The sequence below is a fragment of the Mustela nigripes genome, chromosome 5, assembly GCF_022355385.1.
Source record: "Mustela nigripes isolate SB6536 chromosome 5, MUSNIG.SB6536, whole genome shotgun sequence".
NCBI classification, from domain to species: Eukaryota; Metazoa; Chordata; class Mammalia; order Carnivora; family Mustelidae; genus Mustela; species Mustela nigripes.
The window spans coordinates 43,651,142-43,665,979 of NC_081561.1; the positions used below are offsets into that span (position 1 = coordinate 43,651,142).

The 14,838-nt window shown below is 35.0% G+C and overlaps 1 protein-coding gene across 1 annotated transcript in view; it reads left to right on the top strand.

Annotated features, from left to right (window-relative positions):
• The window catches only part of EYS (eyes shut homolog), a 1,640,601-nt gene that overhangs the window by 1,103,250 nt on the left and 522,513 nt on the right, over positions 1-14,838 (top strand). Inside the window, 2 exon segments of the mRNA XM_059401541.1 lie at positions 13,792-13,798; positions 14,026-14,125. Coding sequence (XP_059257524.1) covers positions 13,792-13,798; positions 14,026-14,125 — 107 coding nt within the window.

A 14,838-nucleotide genomic window follows, 5' to 3' on the forward strand; every position in this document is an offset into this window, starting at 1 on the left:
CTGGTTGACCCATTCATTCTTTAGTAGGATGCTCTTTAGCCTCCATATATTTGAGTTCTTTCCAACTTTTGTCTTGTGACTGAGTTCTAGCTTCAGAGCATTGTGGCCTGAAAATATGCAGGGAATGATCCCATCTTTTGGTACCAGTTGAGACCTGATTTGTGACCCAGGATATGATATATTCTGGAGAATGTTCCATGTGTACTAGAGAAAAATGTCTATTCTGTTGCTTTGGGATGGAATGTTCTGAATATATCTGTGATGTCCATGTGGTCCACTGTGTCATTTAAAGCCTTTAGTTCCTTGTTGATCTCTTGCTTATATGGACTGTCCATTTCAGTGAGTGGGGTATTAAAGTCCGGACTATTATTGTATTATTGTCACTGTGTTTCTCTGATTTTTTTATTAATTGGTTAATATAATTGTTTGGTTAATATAACAATAATATAATTTTTTATTAATTAGTTAATATAATATAATATAATATAATTGTCCCATGGTAGGAGCTTAGATATTTAAAATTGTTAGATCCTCTTGTTGGACAAACCCTTTAAATATGACATAGTGTCCTTCCTCATCTCTTATACTTTTTGGCTTAAAATCTAATTTATCTGAATTAAGGATTGCCACCCCAGCTTTCCTTTGATGTCCATTAGCATGGTAAATTGTTTTCTACCTCCTCACTTTAAATCTGGAGGTTGTCTTTCGATCTAAAGTGAGTTTCTTGTAGACATCATATTGATGGGTCTTGTTTTTTATCCATTTGGCTACCCTGTGTCACTGATTGGGGCATTTATCCCATTTACATCCAGGATAACTATTGAAAGATATGAATTTAGTGCTCTTGTATTGTCTTAAAGTGACTCTTATTGTGTATTGTCTTTGTTCCTTTCTGGTCTCTTTCTTTTAGGCTCTCTCTTTGCTTAGAAGACCCCTTCCAATATTTCCTGTAGGGCTGGCTTGGTGTTTGCAAATTTTTTTAGTTTTTGTTTGTCCTGGAAGCTTTTTATCTCTCCTTCTATTTTCAATGATTGCCTAGCTGGATATAGTATTCTTGGCTGCATGTTTTTCTCATTTAGTGCTCTGAATACATCATGCCAGTTCTTTCTGGCCTGACAGGTCTCTGTGGATAAGTCTGCTGCCAATCTAATATTCCTACCTTTCTATGTACAGACTTCTTGTCCCAAGCTGATTTCAGGACATTCTCTTTGTCACTAAGACTTGTAAGTTGTACTATTAGATGATGAGGTGTGGACCTATTTTTATTGATGTTGAGGGCCATTCTGGATTTCTGGGCAAATCCTGGATTTCGATGCTTTTTCCCTTTGCCATATTAGGGAAATTCTCACTCCAATATACCTTCTGTCCCTGTATCCCTTCTTCTTCTGGAATCCCAATTATTCTAATATTGTTTTGTCTTATGGTATCACTTATCTCTCAAATTCTCCCCTCATGGTCCAGTAGTTGTTTTACTCTCTTTGGCTCAGCTTCTTTATTCTCTGTCATTTGGTATCCAATATCACTAGTTCTCTTTTCTGCCTCATTGATCCTAGCAGTAAGAGCCTCCATTTGTTATTGTACCACATTAACAGCTTTTCAAATTTAAACCTGGTTAAATTTTTGTTCTTTTATTTCTCCATCAAGGGATTTTATTTCTCCAGAAAGGGATTCTCTAATATCTTCCATGCCTTTTTCAAGCTCAGCAAACACCTTGATAGTCATCATTCTGAACTCTAGTTCTGACACATTACCAATGTCCATATTGATTAGGTCCCTAGCCATCAGTACTGTCTATTGTTCTTTTTTTTTTTTTGTGGTGAGTTTTTCTGCCTTGTCATTTTATTTGAATAAGAATGTAGGAGTGAGAAAATAAGATACTAAAAGAGTTCAAAGACCACAGAAAAATGTAATTTTTGTAATGTAATTAGGTTAGCCCCAGAGGGGAAAGAATGGGGAAAAAAAATAAAAATTAAGAAAAGGAAAAGGAAAAAATATATATATATATATTAGACTGGTGAATAAAACAGAAGCACCCACTTGGTTTTGGGTGTATTCTGTTCTCTTAGAAGAAACTACCTCTCAAATTTTAAAGAAAGAAAAACATATATATATATATATATATATATATATATATACACACACATACATACACACAAATATAAGGGTCAACACGATGAAAGGATGGAATATGTCTGTAAAGATGGAAATTTTAAAAAACGATTCTAAAAAAGGAATTGATGAAACAAGTTCATTGGAAAAAGAGAAAAAAAAGGAGACAATGCTAATCAGGCTGGAGACTAGAACAAAGCAATGCACAGGTTTAGGGTATATTTTGATCTAATAGAAGAAATTGTATCCCTAAATTTTAAAGAAAAAATACCTACATGTATACAAAAAATAAGGTTAAATACAATGGAGGTATAATATATGACTATAACAATGAAAATTCAAAAATGTTTTAAAAGGTATCTATCAATACCTTTTAAAAAGGTAGTAATAAAAGTTAAACAACATTAAAATAGGAAAAAGAAAAAGTTAAAAAAAATAAAGTAAGAAGAAAATAAAATTAAAAAATTTAACTTTGCAAGACTAAAGGATCATGGTAAAACCATGAATTCTATATGTTAATTTCCCCTAGCTCTGCAGTTTTGAAGTTCTCAGTGATTGGTGAACTTAGTCTTGGCTGCATGTTCTTGCTGCTCTTCTAGGGGAGGGGCCTATTGCAGTGATTCTCAAATGTCTTTGTCAGCGGCAGAATTGGACTGCCCTTGCCAGGGGCCAGGCTAAGTAATCTGCTCCGGTTCACTCTTGGTACCTTTTGTTCCCTGTACACTTTCCATACATCTTTGGAGGACGGAAATAAAAATGGCAGCGTCCAGTTTCTGCCTGGATGAGCTGAGAGCTTGGGGCCCCGCTTCTCCCTGGCTCCGGCCCACACTCTGTGCTCACCCGGCCTGTGACCGAGTATTTCTATCTCTGGCACACAGCCCCACTTGGAGCCTCCAAATCCAGCAGATTCCTGCCACACACTCCTGCACCGCTCCTCCCAGAGGGGCAATGTGAGCGTCCCCAGATCTGCCACTTGTGGGGTCCCTGTTCAAAGAGCAGTGGCCCAATGTGCCTTGGATCATGGTTTTAAGGTAAGTCTGAGCTGAGACCTCACTCCTTGTCTCCATCACTGTAGTTGGCTTCCCTGCTCTGATACCTGGCAGCTCTGCCACACTCAGACATCCCTGGTCTTTCGGTGACCCCTCCAGGTCCTGAGACCACACTGTCTCAAGACTCTACCCTCACTTTGCCTCTGGAGTGATGCACCTCATTGGATCAGACTTCTTAAAGATTTTGTGCTCCGCTGCCCCACCTCTTGCCGGGAGCTGACCCTTCCCCCCACGATCTATCTTCTTGTCACTTCAGATTCACTTCTCCTGACGTCCTACCTTCCAGAAAGTTGTTGATTTTCTATTCTAGAATTGCTGCTCCTCTGCTCTTCTATCTCTTCTTAAGTTTGTAGGTGTTCGAATGGTTTGATAACTATCTAGCTGAACTCCTGGGACCTAATGATATTTCAGTCTCATATTCCTCTGCCATCTTGCTTCCTCTGTTTTTTTGTTTTTTTAATAAAACTTCAAATATATCTAAAAGTAGAAAAAGAATGTGATGAATTCACTGACTATTTCTTTAAATAAAAAGACACAGCTGGGGCGCCTGGGTGGCTCAGTGGGTTAGGCCGCTGCCTTCAGCTCAGGTCATGATCTCAGGGTCCTGGGATCGAGTCCCGCATTGGGCTCTCTGCTCAGCAGGGAGCCTGCTTCCCTCTCTCTCTCTGCCTGCCTCTCTGTCTACTGTGATCTCTCTCTGCCAAATAAATAAACAAAAAATCTTAAAAAAAAAAAAAAAAGACAGAGCCGTATTTCATCTAACTACTAAATATGTACTCCTCCCTCTGTTTTAAAGATGTTTTGGAAACTTATCTCAGACATGAGAACATTTATTTTTTAGATGACTCTTCTTTTTTCTTTTTTTTTTTTTTAAATAAAATATTTACTTATTTGAGAGAGAGAAAGAGACCATGAGCAGGGAGGAGGGGGAGAAGCAGACACCCTGCTGAGCAGGGAGCCTGGTGTGGGAATTGATCCTAGAACTTTGAGATCATGACCCAAGACAAAGTCAGACATGAAGCCAACTGAGCTGTTTGTAAATATTTCTGTCTGTATTTCTGTAAGCTAAATAATCTTCAAAATGATAACCATAATTGCATTATCACCTTTAAAAAGTAATAATTATTTTCTACCATGTATCATTAGTTTTCACATTTTACTGTTTTATAACCTTCTTTAAAATGTAGCTTGTTTAAATGAAAATAAATAAATTAAACCAAATAGCATCCATATATTGAGATTGGTTAATATGCCTCTCAAATGTCACTTTATATATAAAATCTTCCTCTTTCAATTTTATTTTTCGAGCAAAATTTTGTTAAAGACACTAAATTATTTGTAGTGTAGAGTTTCCATGGTTTCTTATATTTTCCTAGATGAATAATTAGGCATTTATCCAAGGGATCTAGACTTCTTTTGGTGTAAAACAGTATTTAGAGATCATAAATGGAATATAGAGTTGCTCTTTGCTACTGAATTGTTGCTTTTCCCAGCTTTTTACTAGTCAAACTAAGATTATTTTTGTTGTAATGAAAAGAAAAACCTCCTGAGCTAATAATTATACTTGCAATCAAAATTGGCAACTGTAGTATATGGTTCTTAGTTCATCTCCCTCCAAACATGCATAATACTGTCATAATGTACTTTTAATATATCCTGCAACTGACACACATCTAATAAAATAATTTTGCATCACTACCCTCAACTTATATTACTGAAAACAGTTTAATACTTTTGGTTCTTTCTGTCCTTAAGATTCACTAAAGATATATATTCAAAGTACTGTGTTTTAAAGTCATCTGAGTAGTTATTTTATGTGTTTTTATGTGGCCAAATAGGAATACACATAGTGGATCATTTATTTCATTTTACTCCTGAGTTTTAACAATTGCTATTTAAATCTTTATTTTATTTTATAATTATAAAATATATTTACATGGTTTCAAATTCAAATCCACAGCTAAAGATATATTTATGAAATCTAGTTTCCATTACCATCACCTCTGCCCTATTCATTTTCTCCTCTTTATATTTTATGGTTTATTTATTGTTAAATATAAACAAATAACACACAAATATATAAATTCATATTTTTCCATTATTAAATAACAGCATAGTATATACTTTCTTCACTCTACTTTTTCTATGTAGTATCTGGTGATCACTGAATTGCAAGGCATAGTCTCTAGAAAGCACACTTTGAGATGGTAGTTAATGAGCAAGTCATTTAGAGAGTGCTATTGGGGCACTATGGAAGAGAAGGGAATAGAAGGAGGTAGGATTGGGCAGGAGGAGGTGTTGGAATGAGATGCAGTCTCAGTATAGGCTGTTGCAAAACCCCTGTCAAGTTGGAGCTGAACTGTGAAGTGTCTGGGCTGTTAAAGCCCCTTGTTGACCAGTCATTGGTTGCAAACTGCCACAGGAAAAAAGAAAACTTGGATGAGGCTGTAACCCTGGACTAAAGTAATTCCCGGAGTGCTGAAAGGCAAAGTTTGTCTGCCAGCAGCAGTACCCGAAGTAGTGGAAAGAGGAGAGAAATCCTCCAGTCCTAAAGGGAGATACGGGTAGATACCACAGCATGCACTGCACATTCCCTAGTAGTATATGGAGATATTCCTACTTCCTTTTCACAAACCAGGGGTGGTAAAACAGTTTACTTGAGCAGACTCTTCTAGATGGACATTTAGATTGTTTTCAGTTGTGAGTAATCTTTTTTCATTTTAAAGATTTTATTTATTTATTTGACAGAGAGAAAAAGAGAGAACAAGCAGGGGGAACTGCAGAGGGAGAGGAAGAAGCAGACTCCCTGCTGAGCAGGAAGACCGACATGGGTCTTGATCCCAATATGATGAGATCAAAACCTGAACCGAAGGCAGATGCTTCACCGACTGAGCCACCCAGGCACCCTAAGAGTAATTTTGATGCATTATTTCCAGCATGGAAATTAGCTCCTGGCTACTAGTTCCTTCCCCAGGATTTATACTAAAGCAGCTATATATAGTAGGAAACACTTAAATAATCACACGCACAGGGAAATTCCATAGGATTAGTCTATAACCACGAGAAATAAAACATGTATTCACCTAAAACCAACAAGTATTCATAATAGCCCCCCCCCCAAAATCGAAACAGTCCAAAAGGCCATTAACTGATAGATGGATAAACAAAACATGATCTATCCAAACCATGGAACATCATTCAGCAATGAAAGGGATGAAATACTGATACATAGTACAACATGGAAGAATCTTAAAAACATTATGCTAAATGAAAGAAGCCAATCACAAAGACCACATATTATATGTTCCTATTTTTAAGAAATGTCTTTAATAAGCGAATCTGTAGATAGAAAGTAGATTAGTTTTTGCCTGCTATTGGAGAAAGAATGGAGAGTGCTAATGAATAGGTGTTTCTTTTTTGAGTGATAAATGTATTCTAAAATTGGTTGTTGTGATGGTTGAACAGTTCAGAATATACTAAAACCATGGAATTCTACTCTCTAAATGGGTAAATTTTATGATATGTGAATTATATCTCAGTAAAGCTGTTGTAGTAAAAAAGAAAAAATCCCTGGGAAATCCCTCAGTATACAGATAGCTATATTAAAGTGGCATGTGTGAATACTTAGGAATAGAATACATACCATAGAGATTCTAGTGTTTGGGACAGAGCATGTCTGGCCTTGTTGACAGAAAGAATAAACTGGATTAAAAACCATTGAAATTGTTCTCACGTTTTCCTAATACCATTATACAGGGACAGTCTCTGCTGGTTTCTGAAGAAATGGCAACCAACACCACTGATGAAAATGTCCACCCAGTTAAATTCTAGGCAGCACTAAAACCCTGTAGAGTTTAGAAACACGTGTTCAGTGTTCTAAGAATGATTGTTTGCTTTTGATTTTCAGTATTTTGCTCTTAGCCCAAAGAGATTTATAGAAGCCCCTGCTCACCTTCTCCAAGTCTAATCTGCCACTTGTAAATTTACAAGTACTTCAAGACAAAATGGAATGCTGAATGTCAAGTCTAACATTTTTGCCTTCCCATCTCTCTCAGACATTGGCTTTTCAAGTCCTTGCTACCTTAGTTGCTCTTTACTGTTCGCTGACTGATTTTTATGTAAATTCTACTCTATTTAGTTGTTTTCATAAGAGGATTGATCTGCAACCAGTTATTCATATCATTATCAGAAATCAAACTTTGTTGTCCTCTTCCCATGTTTTATTGAATTTTATCAGACTTTTTACTGACATTATATTTTGACAGTGCCTAGCCACACAGTTGCTAGACTCCATGGTGATTTTGTTTGAATTGGACAGATTTTTTTTTTTTTAAGGCAGATATTTCTGGAAAGATAGCTTGGAGGGAAGAAAATGTTGATTAAATATCAGGCTCTACTGCACTCTATAAACTAGGTTTTTTGACAGAGCAAAATTTGTATAAACATAGATGGTGACCCTGTGCTCACTACACAGTATGTACTCTATAAATATTTGCTGAGTCAATATATACATTTTATTCTCATCTGAAAAGTTAACCAGATTTCTCTTTCCTTGAACAGAGAGACTATATCCACATAAATCCCATAACCTTTATGAAGTGTACATAATTTAATGACTATATTACAATAAGTAGAGGTGCTACCAAATTTGTAGACTAAAAGATTCCTATTTTTATGTAGCAGTTTTGTCATTATGTTGCTAAAGTCTGACATTTAGGATATTTAGACTCCTGTATCAGCTGCCATTACATACAGTACACAATTGTCATCTAATTTGTGTCTATCCTAATAACAGCTAAACATTTGAAGCATTGAATGTAACATCTAAGTTCAATTATATGGTTCTCAAAATAGGTACTTCTTAACAATTTCCATCTTTTTTTAACTAATTATTTTTCAAAGTTCTCAGCTTTGGAATGATTTTTGAGAAACCAGTAAATACTTTGTAGTAATTTAACGAATATCAGTAGCTTTGAATTTCCTACTTCTTTATTTCCCTCCTTTCTCCTCTATGCCCCACATGTAATTCATCCAAAATTACCACAGTATCTTCACCCCCTTTCTACTTTTTTAGTTATTATCAAGGATAGGACTTCATTTTATCAGCCCTATTTTGCTTTAGAGCTTCCAGTTGCTTCTGTCCACTTGAAGCAGACACTGATGAAATTTGATTATAGTATCAATTAATATACCAAAAAAAAAAGGAGTGAATCAAGTCTGAATAACATGAAAACCAGGTAAGAGTGGATTCAGTACAGAACGGCAATATAGTAATTTTCAAATGTGACAGTGAAGAGATTCTGAAAATTCAAATTAAAAGAGAAATCCAATTAATAAGTATTCATAGTATTTGAATTATTGAGCAGGGATTTATATTTCTGGCAAAGAGTTTGGGGATGATAAGAGCACAAACACTAAGTCAATGAAAAGGAAGCAATACTGACATTCAATTTTAAAAGTTTGCGTAACAAACAAAATATACTAATAATGAAGTAGCAGAAAGAGAAGTTAAGAATACAGTCCCATTTACAGTGACACCAAAAAGGATAAAATATCTAAGAAGAAATTTAACCAAGGAGAAGAAAGACTTGTACTCTGAAAACTATAAAAATTTAATGAAAGGAATTAAAAATAAACAAATTTAACAATATATTATGCTTCTGGATTAGAAGAATTAATATTGTTAAAATGTCCATACTACCCAAAGCAGTCTATAGACTCAAGGCAATTCTTTTCAAAATATAGAAAATATCAATATTACTTTTATTTTTCACTGAACTACAACAAATAATTCTAAAATTTGAATGAAGCCATGAAGACCCTGAATAGCCAGGGGAAAACTTGAGAAAAAAGGAACAAAACTGGAGGTATCACAGTCTCAGATTTCAAGATATACTACAAAGCTCTACGAATAAAAATGGTATGGCATGGGCACAAAGATAGATTGATGGAAAAGGATAGATGGCCCAGATATAAACCCATGCTTATATGGTCAGTTGATCTTTGACAAAAGAGGCAAGGACATATAATGAAAAAAGACAGTTTCTTCAATTAGCAATGCTGGGAAAACTGGACAGCTATATGCCAAAGAATGAAACTGGACCACTTTCTTTTATCATACAGGAAAGGAAACTCAAAATGGGTTAAAAACCTGTATGTGAGATCTGAAACCATAAAATTTCTATAAAAAATAGGCAGTAAACACTTGGACATCTATCTTAGTAACATTTTTCTAGATACGTCTCTTGAGGCAAAGGAAATAAAAGCAAAAAACAAACTATTGGGAATACACCAAAAAAGAAAGCTTTTGCACAGTAAAGGAAACCATCAACAAAAAGGGAACCTACTGAATGGGAGAAGACTTGGAGAAATGATATATCCAATAAAAAGTTAATACTCAAAATATATAAAGAACTTATACATCTCAACACCAAAATAAAACAAAAACAAAAAACCACCAATGATCCAATTAGAAAATGGGCAGAAGATCTGAATAGATATTTTCTAAAGAAGACATACAGATGGCCAACAGGTACGTGAAAATATGCTCATTATCACAGATGACCAACAGGTACATGAAAATATGCTCAATATTATTAGGGAAATGCAAATATAAACCTCAATGAGATATCACATAATACTATTCAGAATGGCTAATATCAAAAACACAAGAAACAAGACTGTGAAGAAAAAGGAACCTCTGTGCACTATTGTTGGGAATGTAAATTGGTACAGCCACTGTGGAAAACAGCATGGAAGTTCCTCAAAAAAATTAAAAATAAGGATGTCATATGGTCCAGTAATTCTCTTTCTGGGCATTTACCCAAAGGAAACAAAATTATTAATTTGAAAAGATATGTTCACCTGTATGTTTATTGCAGCATTATTTACAATAGCCAAGGTATGGAAGCAGCTTCTTACTAGACAAGTCTCTAGAGGCAAGGGAAATAAAAGCAAAAATAAACTATCTGGACTACTTCAAGATAAAAAGCTTCTGCACACCAAAGGAAACAGTCAACAAAACTAAAAGGCATCCTATAGAATTGGAGAAGATATTTGTAAATGACATCTGATAAAGGGTTAGTATCCAGAATTTCTAATTTATCAAACCCAGTACCCCAAAAAACAAATAGTCCAGTTAAGAAATGGGCAGGTGACATGAATAGACATTTTTCCAAAGACATCCAGATGGCTAACAGTCACATGAAAAGACTCTTAGCATCATTCATTATCAGGGAAATACAAATCAAAGCACAATGAGATACCACCTCACACCAGTCAGAATGGCTGAAATTTAACAAGTCAGGAAACAACAGATGTTGGTGAAGATGTAGAGAAAGTAGAACCCTCTTGCACTGTTGGTGGGAATGCAAACTGTTGCAGCCACCCTGGAGAACAGTATGGAGGTTCCCCAAAAGTTAAAAATAGAACTACCCTAGATCCAGCAATAAAACTATTTGCACTAACCCAAGGGATACAAAAATGCTGATTCAAAGAGGCACATGCACCCCAAATGTTTATGGCAGCATAATCAACAATAGGCAACTTATAAAAAGAGCCCACATATGCCTGGGTGGCTCAGTGAGTTAAGTCTCTGCCTTTGGCTCCAGTAATGATCCCAGCATCCCAGGATCGAGCCCTGCATCGGACTCTCTGCTCAGCGGAGAGCCTGCTTCCCCCCTCTTTCTCTGCCTGCCTCTCTCTCTGCCTACTTGTGATCTCTGTCAAATAAATAAAGTCTTTTTTTTTTAGATTTTTATTTATTTATTTGAGAGAGAGACAGTGAGAGAGAGCATGAGCGAGGAGAAGGTCAGCGGGAGAAGCAGACTCCCCATGGAGCTGGGAGCCAGATGTGGGACTCGATCCCAGGACTCTGGGATCATGACCTGGGCCGAAGGCAGTTGTCCAACCAACTGAGCCACCCAGGTGTCCCTAAATAAATAAAATCTTAAAGAAAAGAAAAAAAAAGAAAGAAAGAAAGAAAGAAAGAAAGAGCTCACATAGCCATCGAAGCATGTATGCAGCTAGACTGTATTAATTCTAAGAGAAATAAGTCAGAGAAAAACGAATACGGTGATTTCACTCATGTGGAATTTAAGAAACAAAACAGATGAAACAGGGAAAGGGGAAAAAAAAAGAGGGAAGCAAACCATAAGAAACTTAACTATAGAGAACAAACTGAAGGTTGATGGAGGGAGATGGGCAGGGGATGGGCTAAATGGATAATGGACATTAAAGAGGGCACTTGTTGTGATGATTACTGGGTGTTTTATATGTAAGTGATGAATCACTAAAATCTGCTGAAACCAGTATTACACTGTATGTTAACTAACAAGAATTTAAATAAAAATTTGGAAGAAAGAAAAGGAATGAGAGTAAAGGCCATCAAATGCCAGAGATAGAATTAAATATTCTTCTGTTTATATAGAGGTAGAAAAAAATGAGATATATTGAAGATATGTTTATAACTTTGAGACAAATTTGAAGTAAAAAATGAGAACTCTGTTATCATTACTTTTCACTACTATAAATTCTTCAAGCTGTGTGGTAGCCATTTTGAATTATTTAGAAGTAATGGGGACGTTCAATATTTCCTTATTTGTCTTGAACAAAAATAAGAACCAAATATGAGAAATCTGAGGAGTAATGGGAGTATAAAATTTTTCTCATTGAAAAGGAGATAACATGCAACAATACCATTTCTATGATACTATATAGGTAATTTTTCATGATTTCTCATCCTTAATGAGTCTGTTATATATGGTTACATTGTAACTTGTCATATCAATTGTATGTATTGTGTCTTTTACTTTTAAAAATCCTGCCTCAGAAACCTAATCAACCAGATTACTATAAACTAATCAAATTCAAGGGGAAAAAATTTCCCAACACTGGAAATTATCTAAAATCATGTGATTAGAGTTTACTATTCAGATTTAGTGTTGCTTGATACAAGTTTGACTTACTTTTTGCAAAATGAAATTTCTGTATTCAAAGTGAGAAAGACATACATGAGAATTTGGGAATTAATTATCTCATCCTGAACAAGAGTACCTGAAGTTAATGTGTGAAAGAACTGCGAAGTTGTGAATCTGTTAATACAGAAGAAATGTATATATTCATTCACAAATTTATGATGTTTCAGGAGAGGTATATACAAACTTTATCTTAAAATTTAAAAACTAGGGTGCCTGGGTGGTTCAGAGGGTTGGGCCTCTGCCTCCAGCTCAGGTCATGATCTCGAGGTCATGATCTCGGGGTCCTGAGATCGAGTCCTGCGTCAGGCTCTCTGCTCCTCAGGGAGCCTGCTTCCTTCTTTCTCTGCTTCTCTCTCTGCCTGCCTCTCTGCCTACTTGTGATCTCTGTCAAATAAATAAATAAAATCTTAAATAAATAAATAAGCTTAAAATTTTTAAAAAATTTAAAGACTAGATCCATGTATAACTGTGATAAAAATACAAATTAAATTAGAAAAACAAAAAGATTAATAAATCCATAAAAACTTTAAGATAACAATTACAAATCAATATTTTCCCTTTTGCAACATGCAAGAGCCAAATATTTCTGTTTTTCTTGGAATGAACTGACTTCTTTGTAAACTTGCTGTTTGAAATACTGTTTTGTTTTCTAGTTCGGTCATTTTTGACACTTGACAGAGGGTTACTTGTTGAGAGATTTTGTAGTACATTTGCACCTTTATCAGAAAGATACATTTAAATGTTTAAATGTTTTAAACTAAGACTCTAAGTTAAAAGATGAAATAAGATGAATTCACCCACCCTAAAAAATTTTTAATTTTCTAATTTATAAATAAGACAAAGACTTTCTTCCTTCCATCCATCGTAATATTAACACTCAATGAGAAGCCAATCCTTGAAAATGCAAATAGTGTTTATTTTTAATTCAAAAATCAAGGTAGACAACTTAATTTTCAGTGTATAAATTCAGTGGTTATCATGTTCCTAATTTGGTCTATCTTAGCTTGAAATTTTTAACATTATCCAGAACATAACAGAAGACAGAATCCAAAATAAATGCTTATATCTAACTACTCAACTCTGAGCTGTGTCCCTTTTGATTTTTATTAATTTCTCCTTTTCACATAAATGTAAACTTATATAGACATATACTTAATTGAATAGTATAGTATGTTCACAGTGAATAAAATGAGAAGTCATATGTATATCTTTAAGAGATTTTATTTGTTCATTAGAATGAATGCTTTCAAGTGTCCTTATTTTCTTTTTTTGCTTTTGGCCCTTTGGCTATCTTTCTAGTTGTTAGTTTCTGCCCAAGTTATTCCTAAGGAGGATAGGCCACACACCTGAACACAAAGGGATGCAGAATCCATCAGGCCTGCGGGGAGTCACACATATTCTTAATTTACTATGCTTTCTTTGACAACAGAAAGAGAAATTTTTCTTGATGCTTTGATAGCTGTGGGTGAGGCAAGGTAACTAATGTCTTAAAGAAAAAGTGCAAGGAAGAGTCAAAAGACGGGAAAGTATGTCCATTTATGTGCTGGATGAGGGTATTAGATTTTCTCCCATGTTCCAGCTATGTAATTCACAGTAATAATGTAAATTTTTCTTTATTCATAATAAAGTGATTCATAAAATGATAAGATCTTTAGATTCCAAGTAACTTTTGACTAAGGCAGTATTCTTTGATACTAATTTTTGGAATGATATTTATCAAAAGAATTGAATTACTTTCTACCAATATGTTGAATAAATCAACCCTGCAATCTGATTGCACATTCTGACCAGTTTATAGAAAGAATAATATATTGGAGGAAATAATATAAACAGTTTCTTTTTCTTTCCCCCTTCCCTTTTTTTCCCTCCATCTCAGATTTCTGGACTAGTTGAGAATTTTACTGGCTGCATAGAAGTTATAGAAATCAATAACTGGAAATTTTTTATCCCATCCAAGGCAGTGAGAAAAATTCATGTGGACAATTGCAGGTAAAATCTGCTAATGATTTTTCAAATACTGGTTTGTATAACCACACCCAAAAGTAGTATTTCCATTTGAAATCATCTAATCAGCACCAGACTGCATTTCCTTCATTTTGATGTTGTTTCATACTTACACACTTTATTTTTTTAGAGCTACAGAATATTTATGCTATATCCCAGTTAATTCGGACCATTTATAGTTGAGTTTCAGCTTTGTGCTACATAAGGCATATCATGTAGACCAGCAAATTATCAGTTTGTCTTGATCAAAAAAATATCATCTGTCAAAATGTTTCAAATACAAGCTTTCTGACAGTCATGTATATGTGTTACTGTTTAGAGTGCTAAAATGTTTCTTTTAAAATGTCACTGTAAAAAATTTTCATTATTAGTGGCATCTGGCTACAGACCTATCTGTATGTGTGGTGAGGGGTGGGATAGAGGTGGAGTAGAGCGATGGCACATGTGACACAATATTAGGCATACATGCCATTGGTATGAATTAGTTAAAAAAAAAATTCCCTGAAAGTTACGAAAAAAAGATCATTTAGGGAGCTCTGTGGTGCATTGGAAAGGGTTCACACAGGTTAGAGAGGATGGCATGGTGTGGCAGGATGTTCGATGTTAACAAACAGACTTAACAGCAGTAACACATTGACTGATTGCACCAAAAAATTTTGAATTATTGAAATCCTTCTATGTACTGTAGTCCAAAGGAA